Raw genomic sequence first — 20,921 nt, 5'->3', positions numbered from 1 at the left:
TTGTGGAGCACAGGCTCCGGACGCGCAGGCTCAGCAGCCATGGCTCACGGGCCCAGCCACCCCGCGGCATGTGGGATCATCCCGGACTGGGGCACGAACCCGTGTCCCCTGCATCAGCAGGCGGACTCTCAACCACTGCGCCACCAGGGAAACCCCCTCATCCCTCACTTTTAAAGGGCCTGAGGGAAAATTTTATAAATGAAGACTTCTGCTCTGCCCCACCCCCACCTGTCCTCTTCCCATCCCCAGGCAAATCCATAGAGTAAACAGCCTCATGCACCTGTATGTTGACTGTAGAGGGTGGGCTAGCTCAGACCCCACACACATGCTCTGTCTACTCTCCCTGCAAGCAGCTGCCCCTTTACCACCCCTCAGACCAGTGGTGAGGTCTGCCCTCAGCAGGAGCCCCACACAGACCCTGGATTCTGGGGTCTCAGGCACCACAACATGTTCTAGAAGGGAAGCACGACTCTGGGTGGGCACATTCCCTTGTCCCACGGAGAGATATACCTGGAACGCAGCTAGAGCTGGTTCGTTTGACTTATGGGATCTAAGGGTGGTACTGGGGTCTAAGAATGGTTACTGGGGTCTAAGAGTGGAACCAGCCTTCCCCCCAATTGTGAGGCACGTCCCTCCTCCAATTCAGCACCCTCCTGTCTCTGCATCCATCCTCCCTCCTTCCCCCTCCTGTGCAAAAGAGGGTGTGTTTTCCCAGCAGAGGCCAATATCTCCTCCTGGGTTCCCTGTTCAGAACTTAGGATCAAGGAACAGCGGGAAGTAAGTGAAGAGAGCCGTGGGAACAAGAGGGTCTGGGTTTCAGTTCTGGTCCTGCCATCCACTGGTCAAGCCTATGTTTCCTCACTTGCAAAATGGTGGTGACAGTGCTTGTCCACCTTCCATAGTTGGCAGAAGAGTTCAGTGCGATAATTCAGGGAAAAATGCTCACTCAACCGAATAGCAATTTACAAAGTGTAAGGGGATGGTATTTCTCCTAGTTGCAATCCTGATTTTATATAGTTTATAGGAGAAGGCAGTGTCTGGAACTTGGGAAAACAGATTCTCTAGGCCTTAGCTAATGTCTTTGGACAACCAGATAATTTGTTTTCCTCTCACCATTAGACAGCTGCATAAGGCTTTTTATTTTTCATTTTTATTCATGCTATTCATGGGGGCTGAGATTCTTAAGTAAAATACCTTATAAAAGAACCAAATTCCATTATCTAAAAAAGATTTTAGGGACTTCCCTGGTGGCACAGTGGTTAAGAATCCGCCTGCCAATGCAGGGGACATGGGTTCGATCCCTGGTCCAGGAAGATTCCACATGCCGTGGAGCAACTAAGCCCATGTGCCACAGCTACTGAGACTGTGCTCTAGAGCCTGTGAGCCACAACTACTAAGCCTGAGAGTTGCAACTGCTGAAGCCCACGTACCTAGAGCCTGTGCTCCACAACAGGGAAGCCACCGCAATGAGAAGCCCAGCACTGCAATGAAGAGTAGCCCCACTCGCCACAACTAGAGAAAGCCTGCACGCAGCAATGAAGACCCAACGCGGCCAAAAACAATAAATAAATTTTAAAAAATTGTTTTAGGAAATTTCCTGGTGTTCCAGTGATTAGGACTTGGCACTCTCACTGCCTGGGCCCCAGGTTGGATCCCTGGTGAGAGAATTAAGATCCCACAAGCTGCATGGTGAAGGCAAAAAAAAAAATAAATAAATAAATAAAAGATTTTACTTTAATCCTTTAGCAAAGTGAACTCAGGATGGTAGAGCAAACTCACCCACGCAGCCAAGGCAATATTAGTTTCTTTTTTACCTTTTAAAAACCTCTATTTCAGATATAGCCATTGAACACTTCCTAACAGCAGGAAGATGTAGAAAGGACTCTAAGGTCAAGGATAGATACTAAATGAGATTCAAATAACATGGCTCCTATGGCCCTTGTCCAACTAAGAGAGGTTTTCATATTTTTAAAGAGTCATAAGAAGACAAAAACAAAAGAAGATATGCAACAGAAACTATAAACGGCTCTGAAAGCCTAAAATGTGTACTGTTTGGCCCTTTATAGAGAAAGTTTGCTGACTTCTACCCAAAAAGGTTGAAGGACTCACTGACTCTCTTCACCTTTCATTTGACAGTCTCTCATGGGATCACCTCCTATCACCTTTAATAGCTAAGGCAGAAGGGATACATACAATTCTCAGCCTACCAGAGAACATCCATTTGGGGATGGACTTATCAAGAGCTGAGAGAGGCTTCTGGAACTTAGCATAAGGTCCTGAGTAATTTTGGTGGGGGAAGAGTCAGAGGGATCATGGCATACTTCTAGACTCAACAGAGGTAGCACAACACAGCTCAAGAAGTCCTTTCAGGTCCTTGATTTTGTTTACCCAGGCTAGGCCAGAAGAAGAGCCTGGGTCTCCTGGTCTTCACTCATGAGCAAGTCTGTGTCATCTGGAGGAACTGACAAGCTGGTAAATCTTTGGTAGCCATCTATAATTCTTGGCTACAGAGTCTAGCTTTGGTTCTAACAGTCAGGAGTCAAAGCAAGACCTCACAGTCCTAGGAGAAGGTGTCACCAGTATCAATCTTTCACCTCAAACATCACAAACCCAGCATGTCCAGTCTTTCTCCCTGGGTTCTTACCCCACCTTTCCCTGGCTCTAGCTAGAGGTAAGGGGCAATAATTTTCTTCTCTTCTAACTCATGAGTTTAGAACCATTGATGTCAGAGCCCATTTCTTCCCTTCAGTGCCAACCCCTTCACACCTACCTTCAGTCCTGGAAGGAGAACCTCTTTCTGGTGAATCTGGATGAGTGTGACAGCTACAAGCACCACAATGCTCAAAAGCAAGACCACCAAGGTGATGATGGCTGAAATTCGGGAGAGGGCCTTGAGGCCTAAAATGGGGAGACCCAGAAGACACATGAGGGGGAATTGGGAACAAGGTCCTGGCCTTCTTTGTAGAATCTGTGGACTGGGTGCTTAACCGCATGCATAAGTCACTTCCTCTGGCTTTAGTGAGACCAATACTTTTAGAGCAGCAACTGGGCTCAATACCCATTTATCTTTCCTCCAAAGAGTGGACTAAACCAGTGTTTGCAGGGAGGATATGCATGATTTAGTTCTCTGGTATTTCCCAAAGTGTGTTATGCATATTACTGGTCATCCCTGAGATGATTTACAATAACATTTGTTTCAATGTAGATTTGAAAACTATGGGTTTTCTATTAAAGCAAGTGATATAACATTTCATTTGAAAATAATCTCAGATAAATAAAAAGAAATTCATATTGTATTTCAGATGTAATCAATGATTATAAAGTTCAGTACATGATGACTTATCGTCAAGCAAATAGTAACGTGTTTGAATTCCTAAGATATGTGGGTTCCCAGTAAGAATTCAACCTCAGTCATTTTTCCTGTGTCTATAGTAAAGGCATAGGGTCTCCCCTACATCTTCACAAAGAGTAACTAGACCCCAATCCATGTGTTCCCTCCCAAAGTGGTCATATAATCTCTGGTATTTGTATTTTAATCAGAACTATATCTATCTATGTAAACTATATCTGTACATTTAAAAGCAAAAGAAAAAATGTAGCATATGAATAGTCTTCAACTAAATATATAGCCTCTGAATAAAGGTAATTATATAATTATATGCATTATATAGTAATATATAATGTATCATAATGGGCTATTTCTACTTATTAAATTTAAACTAATATTTCTTAACTAGATGATTATGAGCAAATATTTACTTGGGTCTTAAAAAATCAGTGAGCTAGTGAAAATTTCATAAAGTAGCAAATATACTTATTAAAAAAAGAAAAGAAAGAAACTTTCTGAAATGATTCCATTTATGTTAAGTTCTAAAACAGGCAGGTGACAGAAATCAGAACAGTGATTGCATGAGGGTTTGGGGCAAGCATCCACTGGGAAGGAACACGTGGGCACTTTCTGGGGTAATGGAAATGCTCTTACATCTTAATAGGATTGTGGGGTATATGGGTGTGTGCATTTTTCAAAATTTATCAAATTTTCAAAAGTTCTTTGGAAAAAACTGAAAATCAAAGCAAACCAGCTCCTTAGGTACAATTTCCCTTTAAAAAAAAAAAGATTCTTATAAATTGTCCCTGTTCTAAAAACATAATCCTTTCAGAAGGCAAGAATACCTAATTTAGGGACACAAGATCTATCTATTTCACTGTATATAAATTATACCTAATTTTTTAAAAAGACATTTAATTAAAATATTGACTAAATAATAGTCTTGGTAGAACTATTATAGCATAAACATAAGTGGTGACACTCAAATGGCTGAAATATGATAAACACTAGCATAACAGGAAGATCACTGAATTCAGAGAATCCAAATATTTCTCTCACTAATTGTGTACTTAAATGTAAATCAATTAAAATGAAATAAAATTTAAAAACTCAGTTCCTCAGTTTCACTAGCCACATTCCAAGTGTTTAGTAACCTGAAGTGGCTACCACATTGGGCGGTGTAGCTACAGAACATTTCTACCATCACAGAAAGTTCAGCTGAATAGCAATGGGGTAGATCCTGTCCTATTCCAGAACATATACTTTTAGATCATCATAACCTATGCTTTACTACTCCTTCATTATTTCTAGGAGACATTTTCTTGGAAGAAAAAAAAAAAGAGCATGTATATACTACCATATAGAGTTAGATTCAGCCTCAATATCCAGTCTCATCACAATGCTCACTACTTGGGGAGGCCAGTCATGCAGTGGGTCTCACTAGCTCAGAACAGCCAACTCTTACCACCTCAACTGATTCCCCTGCAGTATAGATGCTGCCACAGACACTTCCTGATGTCAAAGGTGGTCATGTAACACCTTAATTCTCCTACCTTGTCACTGGGAGTGAACTGGAGGGGGACTTGTCAGTATTTATCAAAATTGCAAATGTGTATACCAGCTGCCTCAAAATCCCACTTTGGGGAATTTATTCCACAGAACTAGCCCTGAGTGTGTTAAATGACTTGTACACCAAGTTACTCATTGCAGAATCGTTTGTCATAGCACCTGGAGGGAGGCCAGCTACTGGATTTAACCTTAAGAACCCCTAAAGGGGTCCTGGATCAACTTTCTGTGATTCCAGGTCAAAGGATATGACCTAGACAGAAACCGGTTTATCCACAGAGGCAAATTTTTGCATCAACTTTTAAACAATGCATATGCCAGTGTCAGTTATAGTTTAAGGGATTTTTTTTTCTTCCCCTAACAAGACAAGGTAGAGGTTTAATCTGCCATGTTAAACTTGTCCTTTGGAAGGAATGTAACAAGTTAGTCTGTATGTGTGACCTTACAGTATATTGTGTTAAAATTTCAAAGTGTTTTGAATACCCAATTTAGGGGCACCACTAAAGAACATCTGTCCACGGGGCGGGAGTGGGGGTGATACATAAACAGTCTCCTGACCACAGCCAGGAGGCTGGCCTCCTAAGTTCTCTGTACTTCAGCAGTTTTCAGGTAAAAAGCTATGATTACCTTAAGCAAACCCTTGCCCCAGCAGAAAAGCCTATCACAAAGCAAAATGGACCAGACCAGGTCTCGTTCATTTAGGGAATGCAGCCTAGAGCTGTGCTGTCATTAGGGCTGGACAAACACTGTAATTACCAGGTGCCTCCCGAAAGTGGAGAGGCCAGACCCTTCTGGGTTTCCACATGAGCAACTCCAAAATGTGCTCCAGAGGCAGGCAGGAAGGGCAAGCTTGGAAGTGTGTGTGTGTGAGTGTGTGTGTGAGCATTCTACACATGTGCCTGCAGTATCAGCGGTAACAACGCTGACCCATGGCAGGGGTGGGGGCAGGGGGGATGCTGTAGGCGCCTTGCCAGAAACAACACTTGGATGGAAAGAGAGGCAAGCTCCAAGCGCTTTACAATTCATCACAAAATCAACAATATTCTAAAGCAGACCTTACACACAGCTGGGTAAGGGAAACGACAAGGGCCAAATTAATGGATTATGCAAACCGGAAAAACCATTTAAGCGAAACAAGCATGTTAGTCCTTGTTTTGTGTTGCTTTGACGAAAAGAATTACTTTTATCTGTGGAATGCCGGTGGTGAAAGCCCGGTGAGCACTGTCTCACACCAAAGAGGTTAAACCGTCATTTGCTTGGGGACATGGATGAAGAACTGTGGGCTGAAGCTGGGATTCTCGGGTGATGTGACAAAATCACATTTGCTGCCTGCTGAGCGATACTAACCTGCTTGCTCACAAGGTTGGCGGGTCAGTACCGTGAACATCTCTCCTTCCAGCTGCAGGTGAGAGAACACAGAATGACAGAGCTTTCGTGGCCCCTGACTTACGAAGTTCCAAAAACTTGCACCGTGTTAAAATACAAAGCCACTTCACTTCTACCGAAGGAAAACCTTCCGGGGGACAGATGAACCTAGAACTTCCAAGACAGACCCAAAGCTGGGCTTACATTCTAAGGTCAACTCCCCCCACCCCCCATGCAAGGAAAGGAAGAAGAACGGGTTTGCTGAATTTTAAACTCAAAAAGATTTCTAAGAAGTCAAGCTTCTCCTGCAGATTTTCCCACCGGTACACACCTCCCGGGGCAGAACAAATCCTCCACCTATTATGAACATTCATAGTCTGAGGAAGGGCTGTTCTTCAAAGCACACCAGCAAGGGAAGCTTGTGTGTGTGTTCGCGGCCCGCGAGCCCGAGGTCGCCCTTTCAAGATCCAGGACGGTTATCTGTGGCTGCTGGCTGGCGACCATTGCAAGAGGATGTCGGGGCCCCCGGCATCCAGCGCCCCAGGATATTGGAGGCCCCACGCTGGGCTGCGTCTCCACACAGCCAAGGCATCCAAACGCCCAGCCCATCTCCGGACCCGAGGAAGCGCTTGGTAAAGACGTGTCCACCTCTCCCGGCACGGCGGGGACCACCTCCCCACCGCCCGAGGATGTGGGGCTCGCGTCCTTCGGTCCCTCCCTCCAGCCCCCTGCGGAATCCTATTCCGTTTCCTTCCCTCCCAGATCTCAGCCTCACGAAGCTTCCCGTTCCTTCCGCGGCGGCTCGGACACGGGGACCTCTGTCCTTACCTGTGCACAGACGACCCGAGGAAGGCGACTGGCGCTGCCGCAGTGCCAGCTGGAGGCCAGAGCGCAGGAGTCTCCTGTGGAGGCGGGGCGAGGCGGGACGGGGGCGGGGCTGCCGCGTCCGGGGCCCGACCCCTGCGCCGGTCCAGGCGAAGCACCTCTTCACCTGACCTCTTCTAGTTCATCACCACCCGAAGTGGGGGTGGGGAGGCGCGGGAGGCGCTGCGAGGCCTTGGCTCTCCACCCGCGATCCCACCCGAGCCTACCTGGGGAAGGTGGGGCGGGGGCGATGTCTTCTGCCTGCCGCCTTCTTCGATGTCGAGGCCAAGAGCCTTTTGATCTGTCTTTTAGTTTCCACCACTGTTACCCCAAGCCTAAGTGGAGGGGAAGTGGGGGAAGGGTAGGGCAGAGACTGGGCACTCCGTGGGTATGCACAGGTGGGCCCTGTGCCCCACCTTTCTGGGAAGTCGAGACCAGTAAATACCTGTAATGTTGGGAGTGAGGCAGGTAAGCAGACTTGTCCCTAGGTCACTTGGACCAGGAGAGCAAAGTAATACAGAGACGTTCCCTCTCAAATAGTTTAGCAGAACCACCTTGGCTATGCCCAGGGACATTCTCACTGGTTACTGAGCAGTGCTCTCCCCCACTGCATTTTATATATGTGTCATTAGGCCAAAATTCAGGGCAAGCACTGCCTGGAAGAGGCCAAATAGGAAAGAGGACAAAAATGCAGCCATTCAAATGCCCCAGGAGTCTGTTTTTAATGCAGCAGCAGGTAGCCTTCTGGCCCCTCTGAGTGACCCCCAAGGACTCTTGGAATGATCCCAGCTAGAGGCATAAGCAGGCTTTTTTTTTTTTTTTTTTTAACATTTATTTATTTATTTAGCTGTGCTGGGTCTTAGTTGCAGCATGCAGGATCTTTAGTTGCGGCATGCGGGATCTTAGTTGTGGCATGTGGGATCTAGTTCCCTGATCAGGGATCAAACCTGGGCCCCCTGCATTGGGAGCATGGAGTCTTAACTGCTGGACCACCAGGGAAGTCCCATAAGCAGGCTTCTGTTGGATCATCCCTCTTTGTGGTTCCTGAATATCTGGAAGGAATTGCTGAGGCCCCAACTATGTCCTTGGGAGCCAGGCCCTGTGCACCACTAGTTTTCTGTCCTGTGCAGGTAGGGCCAAACCCTTCATGAGGCAAGAGGGCCTTCAGAGAACAATGCCCCTGTTTTGAGACCTCTGAGATCAGAGAGGTCTGGGTGTGTGTATGTGCGTGCACATACTCACACACACAGGCATGCAAGAGCACCAGTCACTTACCCCGAATCTGATGGACATGGACCCTTGCAGGAAATTTGTACAGTCTACAGTGGGGCATTCAGTATGTACTTGCTAAATTGTAAGACTTCTTTTCATTGAAAGCTGTGGGTCAGTGAAACACAAGGCATAGGATTGAAAGATGAGGGACTCTCTGCACCCAGGGGACCATAAACCCACAAACAGCTGCTGACGCTACACCTAGGCCTGGGGTCAGTAGCACTGGCTCTAAGGGATGAATCATTGACCTTAACATCCCTACTGGTTTCCCAGGAGCTGAGGAGAGTTTCCTAGGCCTAAAGGGCCTTGAAATTTAGTTGGTACAGTTCATACTTTGAATGCTCTCCTCAATCTACAGGCCCTGGAATTGTGAGCACCCACCTCCTTTGAGACCCCAAATCTACTTTTATTTTTCCAAACTTCTCTGAAACTCTCTGTTCCAGGCATTGTCTCACACTTCTTTGCGGCTCCCCAACTAGTCCTAGTCATTCAAAGGCACTTCTCCCTCAACCTTCTATGTATAAGAACACACACACACACACACACACACACACACACACACACACACTTCCCCATCAACCCTCCACATGCAGGAACAAACACAGATACATACATATACATACATGTGCAAATGTTTATGGTTTTTCCTGATTTTAAAATACAGATTTGCCTTACCAGGCATCAAACCATACTATAAAGCTATAGTAATTAAAACAGCCTGGTTTGGGCACAGGAATATACCAAGAGAGCTAAAGAACGTAAGAGATAGTTCAGACTAGTTAATGGGTATGGGATCTAGTATAGCATCAAGAGGAAATTGAGGGCTTCCCTGGTGATGCATTGGTTGAGAGTCCGCCTGCCGATGCAGGGGACACGGGTTCGTGCCCCGGTCTGGGAAGATCCCACATGCCACGGAGCGGCTAAGCCCGTGAGCCATGGCCGCTGAGCCTGAGCGTCCGGAGCCTGTGCTCCGCAAGGGGAGAGGCCACAACAGTGAGAGGCCTGTGTACTGCCAAAAAAAAAAGAGGAAATTGAAAGAACATATTATCCAATAATTAGTTTTGAAACCTCTACTTTTCATATTTTTGAACAAATCCCAGTCACTCATCAGACATAAAAATAGATTTTATGTAGATTAAAATTTTGAATAGAAAAAAGGATTTAATATACTAAGAAAATAGAGGAGGATATTTTTATGATCCTTGGAAAGGAACAGCCTCTTCTAGCATTAGATTAAAGCAGGGAGATAAAGTAAACAAACTTGCATCCATAAAAATGTAAAACAACTGCCTTGAAAAAGACACCACCCCTAAAAAAAGGGATCAACTGTGGGGAAATATTTAAGAATGTAATAGCAAAGAGTAAAAAATCATGATATATAATGAAGTCCTACAAATCTATGGAAATATATGAATATCTAAAGTAGAAAAGTGGACAAATGACAAGCACTAACCAATTTAAAAAGAATAAATGGCCTATAAACATGGCAAAGATGTTTAATCTCATTACTTACCCAAAAATTGCCAATTAAAACTTTAATATCTTTAAATAAGATTTTTTTGGGGACTTCCCTGGTAGTCCAGTGGGAAAGACTGTGCGCTCCCGATGCAGGGGGCCTGGGTTTGATCCCTGGTCAGGGAACTAGATCCCACATGCATGCCGCAGCTAAGAAGTCCACACACTGCAACTAAAAATCCCGCATGCTGAAACTAAGACACAGTGCAACCAAAATAAATAAATAAATAAAAATAAAGAATTAAAAATAAATAACTAAATAAATTAGGTTTTTTAAAACTGATCAGTTTAGCAAAGCTTAAAAATATCTGTGAATGGCTATCATCAAAAAGAACACAAATAACAAATGTTGGCGAGAATGTGGAGAAAGGGGAACCCTCCTACACTGTTGGTGGGAATGAAAATTGGTGCAGCCACTGTGGAAAACAGTGTGGAGGTTCCTTAAAAAACTAAAAATGGAACTACCATATGACCCAGAAATTCTACCCCTGGGTATATACCTGAAAAAAATAAAAACGCATTGGAAAAGATACATACACCCCGATGTTCATAGCAGCACTATTTCTTTTTTTGTTTGTTTTTGCTGTATGCGGGCCTCTCACTGTTGTGGCTTCTCCCGTTGTGGAGTACAGGCTCCGGACGCGCAGGCTCAGCGGCCATGGCTCACGGGCCCAGCTGTTCCACGGCATGTGGGATCTTCCCAGACTGGGGCACGAACCCATGTCCCCTGCATCGGCAGGCAGACTCTCAACCACTGCACCACCAGGGAAGCCCATAGCAGCACTATTTATAATAGCCAAGATATGGAAGCAACCTAAGTGTCCACCAACAGATGAATGGATAAAGAAACTGTGATACGTGTGTGTGTGTGTGTGTTTGTGTATATATCTATATATATATATACACATATATATATACATATATATACAATAATTTTGCCATTTGCAGCAACATGGATGAACTTGGAGGGCATTGTGCTACGTGAAATAAGTCAGACAGAAAAAGGCATACTGTATGATATCACTTCTTTGTGGAACCTAAAAAATACAACAAACTAGTGAATATAACAACCACCACCACAAAGGATCTATGATGCTCCATGCTGGAGAAGATGTGGGGGAAACAGGCTCTTTTGAAGCTTATGGGATGTGACATGCCCTGGTTTTCTCCCCACCTCGCTAGATGCTTTTTGCTGGTTTGTGCTCCTCTGCCAGGAGTTTCTCAAGATGTAGCCTCGGGCCCTTTTTACTCCTCACTCTGTACTCTCTTCCTAGGTAATCTCATCCATGCCCACGGCTTCTGTTCTATTCACAGAAGCCTCTCCAATGCATGTCTCCTGCTCAGGCTTGCCCCCTTGAGCTGTAGACTTAGAGACTTGCCTGTTTGACTTCTTCGGATGTCTTAGAAGCATCTAAGTTTCTAGGTTTAGAAATCTAAGTTTACTAGGCTTCAAGCTGAGCTCCTTATCCTCCCACACCGGACCATCACCTCCTCCAACATTTTTAATTTCAGTGGATGGCACCCCCACTCATCCAGGTGGGCAAGCCAGAAACCTGAGGGTTATCTTTGGTAATCTTTCCCTCCTTCCTCATAATCAGTCACTAATTACTGCTGATTTTAACCTCTTAATTATCTCTACAATATGTACTCCATCTCCACCACCACCACAGTCTGAGCAAGGGTTTCTCGGTCTAGGCACTAGTTGTATTTCAGGCCAGGTAATCCTTTGCTCTGGGGGCAATCCCGTGTATCATGATTAAGGAGCATCCCTGATGGTCAGTCACAAAATGCCAGTAACATCCCTCCACACACAGTGGACCAACCAAAAATGTCTGCAGACATTGCCAAGTGTCTTCTGAGGGGTGAGATTTCCCAGTTTGAGAACCACTGGTCTAAGCTACCATTCTCTCTCTCCTGGATTTGGACAATGGTCTTGATTTCTCCCTTTATGATCCATTTTCCCATTGCTACCAGCCTCCTCTTTTCAAAACACAAATCTCACTGTGTCAACCCCATCCTTAATAGACACTTCTGTGCCATCAGTGGATACAGACTCAAATCCTCAGTAAGAGGTGGGGGCCACAGTGCAGGGGTATGTCCCTAGGAAGGCCCTGCAGGGTCCTGCTTGGTTTCCTATGGACGCCAAAGCACCAGAAGGGAAGTCCAGGCTTCACGGACAAGCTGCGCGAACAGTGCAGTTCCTGGAAGGCAAATGCTGGCTGCTCCAGGAAGCCCACAAAGACATGTCCTGCCTCAACAGACTCACTGGAACCACTATGGAGAGATGGCAAACACCCCTTCATCCAGGACACCTGCCTCTATGAATGCTTCCTCAACCTGGGGCCCTGGCTCCAGCAGCTGGACCACACTGGGCACAGAGAGCAGATCTGAACCTGCCTCTTGCAAAGATGACTGTCAGTCCTCGTGTGAAAACTGCTGCACCTACTTTACCTAGAAGTGTGTTGCACAACGTAACCAGTGTCCAGTGGGGCTTCCTGCTACCCCTTCAATTTCTGCTTCCCACAGCGGCCACTCTGCAATGAAATCAAGGGTTGCTCCTACAGCATGAGCCAACTGCAGCCAAGGGAGTGGTCACTGCACCCAGATGTGGTTCATCCTGGCCCAGGGAGCCCCAAGGAGGAAGTTCTATGCTGTGACATGCACTGGGTCTGTGCCCTGTGGGGCTGGCCTCTCCTGCTCATCCTGCCCCTGATGCTGCTCAACTGAGCTATTTCTACCTTCTGCTACCTGGACATACCAGCTTGTTCAGCCCCACAGCACCAAGACCCTCAGCTCTTGCTCAGTGGTGGGGTCTCCGTCAGCCAGTTTAAATAAATAGACACCCTTGTTGCTCACACAGAAGTCTCGCAAAAGGATATATGATGGAAAGTAAGCCTCCCTCCAATGACAACTGCATTTTAATTGTTTCTTATAAAAAAATGGGAATATTGTTCTGAAAAAATTTCAGATTATTTCAAGAATTTAATATTTCTGTCTTTTTTTTTTGACTGTTAATATTTAAAGTTTTTCTTGGTTTACTTATTTCTCCTGCAAAATTACCGACATACTGTTGCTGGTGCCTGTTTCCCATCAGAACAATGCCTTGCACTTTTTCCTTTTGGGGCCCCTCCAGCTGGGGTATCTGAGTATCAGGTCAAGACCCTGTCTACTAATGTCACCTTCCTGAGAGTTTCAGCTCTCACCTTCCTGCCCTGCACCTGATCCATGCTTCTGCAATTCTTCTGATTTGGTTTCATTGCTTTTTCTTTGCAGAAAGCATGTCTTCACTTGCTTTACTATTTTTGAGTTTGGAGAACAATAATTTTTTAAATGAAAAATTGGAGTAAATTGTGATGTCTACTTAGGAAGGAAAACTGCCCTAGGATGTGGAGAAATTCAAGAAAAGATGGCTAATAGTAAACATATTTCTCCTCTAAGGTATGACATGGGCTTGACTTGGAGGTCATAAAGGAGTGTTTGAGGATGTTTTGTAGAAAGAACTTTGTCTGAAGGAGCCATCTAAAAAGGTTCAGGCTGATTCATTCCATTTCTTATGACCAGAGCCTTTTACGGCTTCATCACAGGAGGTTATAGATGGGTGTTTTGAGGTTCTCCTAGGAACAGTCTGGATTCTAGGAGTATGGCTTATATGATTAATTTGGTGCCTGGTGGTGACTGAAGATCTCATCAGGCTGAATGTTGAATCTTAAATATGAACCAATAGCCAAGACAGGGCAAAGCCACCAACATTCATTATATATATATAGAAAACAAAAACAACAGCAAAAAACAAAAACTGAACAGAAAAAAGGAACTCATAGAACAAATAAGACAATGCAAGTAGCAGAAGAAAAGATAAAAAACAAACCCCAGAATCACTAGACTTCTCAGAGAGACTTGAAGATACTGTATCCATTAAGCAAGAAGGAAACACGATGGAAGGGGAACTATTTAGAGTACATGAAAACTTCTGTTGGGCATTTAAAACATGACAGATGAAGGGAAGAGTCCAGTTGACTGTTTGGAAAATAAGTATGAAGAAATATGTTAGGATCTATTATAAAAAGATAAAGATAAGGAAAGAGAAATTATAAGAAAAAGAGGATCAATTCTGGAAGTACAGCATCCAATAACAAGTTCCAGAAATACAGCAGAGAAAATGGAGGGGGAGAGATTATCAAAGAAGTAATACAAGAAAAACACCCCAGAATTGGAAAAAGATAATGTCCAGATTGAAAGTGCTAAATTGAGTGCCGAGTACAATGGATGAAAAAAAAGGCAAAGAAGACATGTTATTTTCAAAACATTGATGATGGAGAGAAGATTGGAGAGAGAGATGGAGAGAGAGGGAAGGAGAAAGAGAACAAACAGTTCACTTACAAAGGAATAGAAATCAGATTGGTATCAGACCTCTTAATAATAACACTGAATACTAGAAGATGGTGAAATTATGCATTAAGATTCCCTTCTGTGACCAAGTAAAATGGTGATGATGGTAAAAAATAATTCCAATATACAAACAATAGCTAATATGTATTGACTATTTACAAAGAGTCAGGAAGTAAGCTAAATTCTTCACATTGACCTTTCTTGTTTAATGTTCCCAACAAATTTATAAGTTTTATTATTATTTCCCAATTACATGTGAAGAAACTGAAGTGCAACATGATTAACTAAATTGTTAAAGGTCAAGCAGAGAGTAAACTTTGGAGGCAAAATGAGTTTCCAAAAACTTATGAAAATACTTGGATCATGCAGTAAGATGTTAACATTATATCTGTCATACAGGGTAAGAGAGTAAAGAGAAGAAAAGAACAAAAAGAGAATTTGACAAAGATTCCCTATGTTTTAGTTGTAAAAGAAATATCGATCAGAGATGGAAAGGGGAAAAAACAGTTTTGTAGCACTTAGGAACTGTTATTTCTGTTTCACAGCTGTGCTAATGAGCCTGACTGCAAAGTCTTTGCCATCAGGGAATGTCTGATACTTTGCATCCACTGTGATACTAGGCACCAAAACAAATACTAATCTTCTGGTCAAGCCAGCTTGTTAGGTCAAAATGTGTTCTGCGGGCTTCCCTGGTGGCGCAGTGGTTGAGAGTCCGCCTGCCGATGCAGGGGACACGGGTTCGTGCCCGGGTCCGGGAAGATCCCACATGCCACAGAGCGGCTGGGCCCGTGAGCCATGGCCGCTGAGCTTGTGCGTCCGGAGCCTGTGCTCCGCAACGGGAGAGGCCACAACAGTGAGAGGCCCGCGTACTGCAAAAAAAAAAAAAAAAAAAAAAAATGTGTTCTGCTGTGAATGAAGCATATTTGCACCTTGAGCCCCACGTATCTTGTGAAGCAGGAGAGGGAGTTCAAGGGGAAAACATTCAGGGTGTTTTGGCAGCCCCTGGAAAGGTAGGTGTGTCTCTTGAGGAAACAATTTAATTTACTTTTCTCCAAGTAGGATTGTGTTGGTAACAGAGTCTCCGTGAAAAGTTAGTGTGAACAAAGGAGGCTCTTAGGAAGAGAGTGAATCACCTTGGGTACTGCAGCTGATAACCAGCGTTGGTAATCTTCAGGATAGGCAGAATAAAAAAAAAAATTCTAGGGGAAATTTGATGTGTTTGGGCATTTGGAAAAATTATTGTTAGACATGTAACAGATCTTTTGGATCACTTGAAAAAATATAGAAAATTAAGCAAATAAAAACTGGGGAAAAATAGAAAACTGTAAAGGGAAGGAAGCAAATCATAGAACAACTTGGCTCACCAGTGAATAATACTTAATATTGGCTGTTTGTTCAACCAAAAAAGCTATGATTTAACCATATTAAGATGAAGAAGAGGAAGCAGGTGGTCATGACATATAAGAGCACGAAACTCTCAAATACCATAATTGGTAATTAACTGACACGCTCTAAAATGGATAGATCTAAAAGGGGCAATAAGACCATACTACTTAGAAATGTGAGACTAAGTATGAGAAGAAGCAGCTGAAAGAGCTGAAAGTAGATGCTTCTGAAGAAGGACAGAGCAAGGGTGGGGGTGGAGATAGGTGGGGCAGAGACCTGTCTTTTAACACTACTTATTTTTAAATAATGTGCCTGTTATTCTATTATTAATTTTTTACAATAAAAAGTATTTTCACCTGTTTCAAAATTCAAATGGTACAGTAAAAAGTCTGTCTTCTTTCCTGTCCTTTCCAACCTGGCTCCCCTCAGCAAAAGCCTCCAACATTTTTTCCTTGTGCATTGTTCCAAAGACAATTTAATTATATTGTTTTTATTAAAGTGAATATATTTTTTTAATTAGACATTTAAACATTTTTATTTACTTATTTGTATTTTTGGCTGTGTTGGGTCTTACACGCAGGCTTTCTCTAGCTGCGGCGAGCGGGGGCTACTCTTCCTTGCGGTGCGCAGGCTTCTCGTTGTGGTGGCTTCTCTTGTTGTGGAGCACAGGCTCTAGGCACACGGGCTTCAGTAGTTGTGGCACTCGGGCTTCAGTAGTTGTGGCTCGCGGGCTCTAGAGCATAGGCTCGGTAGTTGTGGTGCACGGGCTTAGTTGCTCCGCGGCATGTGGGATCTTCCCGGACCAGGGATCTAACCTGTGTCCCCTGCATTGGCAGACGGATTCTTAACCACTGTGCCACCAGGGAAGCCCTTTAAAAGGAGTTTGGGCAAAAAGAAAATCTGCTGAGGTATGTAGTGGACATGGTCCAATAAAATAAATTTTATCTTAATGCAGTGAAATGACTTTTGCATAAAATTAATAGAATGTCCTAATTCCTTGAGATTATCAATAGTAATTCATACCATGGCTTTAATAACATTTTTGAAGAAATAATTATGTCATTAAATTAAAAATCAACAAATTTGCAATAATGACAACTTCTCTTTCTTTCTTAGAGGCATGGGCCTCAGATTTTAATTTTCTTATATCTCTTGCCAATTTTAGAAGGGAAAGATGCTGACTTCAAGTCAAATGTTCTGTCCTTACACTTGATAACAGATTCCTCTCCCAGAGCTAATGGTAAGTTTAGCTGCAGGTTTACCTAAAAGTCAATTACAAATATTGGTAAAGGCAAGATGCAATTTGGGGGCAGCCTAACTTGTTATTAAGTACAAGGTGTTTCATCCAGTCTTGTTAAACACTTTCCCCAGGGCTCTAAGGATTCATTCCTAAGCATGATGTCCAACAGGTGGGGGAGGCTGAGGGAGAGATGGAGTGGGAAAGAGTAACATCTCAAAGGCCACTCTGTTTAATTGTAAATAGTCCTGTAAACAGGACTGAGAGAAGCCCAGTCCTTTTTTTTGTTTTTGCTATACATTTTTTTTGGATTTTTATTTTTTTATACAGCAGGTTCTTATTAGCTATCTATTTTATACATATTAGTGTATATATGTCAACCCCAATCTTCCAATTCATCCCACCACCATCACCCCCCACCCCCCCGGCCCCCTGCTTTTCTCCCTTGGTGTCCATACATTTGTTCTCTACATCTGTGTCTCTATTTCTGCCTTGCAAACCGGTTCATCTGTACCATTTTTCTAGATTCCACATGTATGTGTTAATATGCGATATTTGTTTTTCTCTTTCTGACTTACTTTACTCCGTATGACAGTCTCTAGGTCCATCCACGTCTCTACAAATGACCCAATTGCATTCCTTTTTATGGCTGAGTGATATTCCATTGTATATATGTACCACATCTTCTTTATCCATTCATCTGTCGATGGGCATTTAGGTTGCTTCCCTGACCTGGCTACTGTAAATAGTGAGAAGCCCAGTCCTTATAACTCTGTGAGCATCGCGTCATTTGCCACATCCATGACAAAACAGGCTCCAGATAGTCTGTTAAAATCTTCTTTGTGTTCATTTATTCATTCATTCAAACATCAAGTAGTATTGACTGCTTACCTTGTGTCACCGCTGGGCTATGTTTAGGAACTATACAGAGGAGGAGTGAGGCATACAAGGGCTCACTGGCAAGATGCTCTTTATTTTTTTGTGATGCCAACTAACCAAAGGATTTGATGAAATCATAGATTCTGGAGCGGGAAGTGACCTTAGAAATTATCTCTCCAGCTGGGGCTCAGTGAAATTAAGCAACTGGCCCAGAGCCTCACTGGTATTTGCAGAACTGAGATGAAAACCAGCCACCAGGATAACCAGCTTCCAACCTACTTGGGTCCATGCAATAGATTATTAAAAGTGTAAAAGAACTGTAGGCAATGACATTCTGTAACTCTTCATAGTGAGGTTCTGGAAACATAACTGAACGGGCTCGACTTTTTACAGACTGAACAACTCACCAAACAGCTATTGTCAAGAGGAAGGGAATTGCCCCCAAGGGTCAGAAACCTCCCTGACCCTCCAGGCCAACTGCATGGTCTATCTGAGTAGCCGTGCTGGGGCGGGGAGACCATGGCAGTAAGAGCCTTGGGAAGTGATGGTTGGACAGCAGAAACTATGAGGGGAGAATCAGGAAGTGCAAAAACCAGAAATAAAATAAAAAGTCTCTAGTGACATCCATAGAAGGTGGAAGAAAGAAGGGAAAGTATGTGGGAAGAAGGGATGAGAGGCCTGAAGCTTGCCATGCACTTAGGAGGAACTCCACGGAACTGCTGCGTTCACAGGTCTCTATGAGAATGGAAAGAATTGTCTCCAAGGGAGAAGCATATCGTTTGATATACTTAAGACAAGGATGGGAAGCTTTCTTCCACCTGTCAAGAGCTTCTGATCCACAGGGAATAAAGCAAGCAGGAGTCTTTCAGAAGTAAGTGGTAAATGAATTACATTTTTGAAAGAGAAATAAAGTACATCTTACACAATTTTCGGAAGTAAGATTTGAAAACCTGAAACACTGGCACATGCAATTAACAGTAGAACATAATCATTCATTCAGTATTGTTACTAATTCAGTTGCTGGGATGAAACAAGGGTGGGGGTGGTGTGGGAGGTCAATAGGAAGAGAAGCAAATCTGAAGGGGGAAGGATAGGGTTAAGACAGAAATAAACAGAGAAGGACAAGGGTGGTGGGTAGAGACACAAAGAGAAAGAAAAGGAAAGATAGAAAAAAGACACTCTCAAGAGAGACAATTGAGATTTCAAAGGAATAGCATGAAGATTCCTCATCTGCCATTATCCTTCCCTCCCCCCATCCCCAATAGCTGTGGAGTCTGAGATTTCAGGTTCCACCATCTCCCATTAGGATAAATCAACCTCTCCCACCCCATGTCCACCCCACCACGACCTCCATCCCCAAGAGATTATTAAAAATCTCTATTTTCTTTAGCTGGTGCCCACATCACCAGACTTCTACTGTAGTTCTAGTTCTTGTGCCTAAAAAGTATTGTAAACCTATGTACCCTTCACACATTTTTAAGCTAACACCTACTCTTTTTCATCTTAAGATTAAGTAACTGCAAAGGATGGAATCTCCCAATGTACACATATTATATATGAGCCTTAAATATATTTTTATCAAAACGTTGTTGCAGATGTATCTTATTCAATTTATGGGATTGTCTGCCATACAATCTAATTGGCAATGCCAGTCCTCATGGTTAAACCTATCCACCAAATCACTCTTACTTTTACTCAGAAGAAGCTGCATTTTAATTAATTAATTAATTTTAAAATAAATTTATTTATTTACTTATTTTATTTTTGGCTGCATTGGGTCTTGGTTGCGGCAAGCGGGGACTACTATTCGTTGCGGTGCGTGGGCTTCTCATTGCAGTGGCTTCTCTTGTTGCAGAGCATGGGCTCTAGGCGCGCGGGCTTCAGTAGTTGTGGCTTGCAGGCTCTAGAGCACAGGCACAGTAATTGTGGTGCACGGGCTTAGTTGTTCCGCGGCATGTGGGATCTTCCCGGACCAGGGATCTAACCTGTGTCCCTTGCATTGGCAGGTGGATTCTTAACCACTGCGCCACCAGGGAAGTCCCAAAGCTGCATTTTAAAATTCAAATAAATATGCAATACCTATTCCTTTACAACCACATCACTATACAGAAAAGGTAGGGCCAGGGTCTCCCCTAGGAGCAATTCATTCTTTACTTGTCCAGTTTTTGGATGCCCCAGAGGTGCTTGTGCCCCAGGATAATTCCCTTTGGAAGCTTTGGGATGTGTGAGAGATGAGACTTTCTTGGTAAATTAGGAGAAGGATAAATGGAAGATTGCAAGCTTCTTCTCAGACAAATTTATACTAGGAAGGAACACATCAGGAAGTTGAGGATCTGGAATCCTTTCTTCTCTCAGAAGAGATTTATTTATTAAATAAATTATTTATTCATATAAAGTTTCACATCATTGATTCATCCTTTAGAAAATTCTTCCATATTTGCAGTTGTTTCTCTATTGCTGATCCTAATGTGTGTGTGTGTGTGTGTGTGTGTGTGTGTGTTCTCTGGGACTCTTTCTTTTTTTTAATTTTTATTTTATTATGGAGTATAGTTGATTAACAATGTTGTGTTAGTTTCAGGTGTACAGCGAAGTGATTCAGTTATACAAGTATCTATTCTTTTTCAAATTATTTTCCCATTTAGGTTATTACAGAGTATTGAGCAGTGTTCCCTGTGCTATACAGTGGGTCCTTGTTGGAGATCTGTTTTAAGTATAGCAGTGTGTACATGTCAATCTCAAACTCCCAATCTATCCCTCCCCCGACCAACCCTGGCCCTCTGGTAGCCATAAGTTCATTCTCTAAGTCTGTGAGTCTGTTTCTGTTTTGTAAATAAGTTCATTTGTGTCATTTTTTTAAGATTCCGCATATAAGCGATATCATATGATATTTGACTTTCTCTGTCTGATTTACTTCACTTAGTATGATAATCTCCAGGTCCATCCATGTTGCTGCAAATGGCATTATTTCATTCTTTTTAATGGCTGAGTAATATTCCATTGTATATCTGTACCACATCTTCTTTATCCATTCCTCTGTCGATGGACATTTAGGTTGCTTCCATGTCTTGGTTATTGTAAACAATGCTGCAATGAACTTTGGGGGTGCGTGTATCTTTTCTT

At 43.3% G+C, this 20,921-nt stretch overlaps 1 protein-coding gene across 1 annotated transcript in view; it reads right to left on the bottom strand.

Moving 5' to 3' along the window:
- The window catches only part of ENTPD3 (ectonucleoside triphosphate diphosphohydrolase 3), a 34,291-nt gene extending 27,186 nt beyond the window's left edge, over window positions 1-7,105 (bottom strand). The window contains exons 1-3 of the mRNA XM_024754111.1: window positions 7,088-7,105; window positions 6,242-6,293; window positions 2,771-2,898 (exon numbers count right to left, since the gene is read on the bottom strand). Coding sequence (XP_024609879.1) covers window positions 2,771-2,898; window positions 6,242-6,281 — 168 coding nt within the window. The 5' untranslated portion in view covers window positions 6,282-6,293; window positions 7,088-7,105. The remainder of the gene's footprint in view (window positions 1-2,770; window positions 2,899-6,241; window positions 6,294-7,087) is intronic.
- Between the last annotated feature and the right edge of the window lie 13,816 nt (window positions 7,106-20,921).

The sequence above is a fragment of the Neophocaena asiaeorientalis genome, unplaced genomic scaffold (assembly GCF_003031525.2).
Source record: "Neophocaena asiaeorientalis asiaeorientalis breed wild unplaced genomic scaffold, Neophocaena_asiaeorientalis_V1.1 scaffold121, whole genome shotgun sequence".
Classification (NCBI taxonomy): domain Eukaryota; kingdom Metazoa; phylum Chordata; class Mammalia; order Artiodactyla; family Phocoenidae; genus Neophocaena; species Neophocaena asiaeorientalis.
The sequence above is the reverse complement of the archived record's forward strand: the minus strand, read 5'-3'. Positions and strand labels throughout refer to the sequence as shown.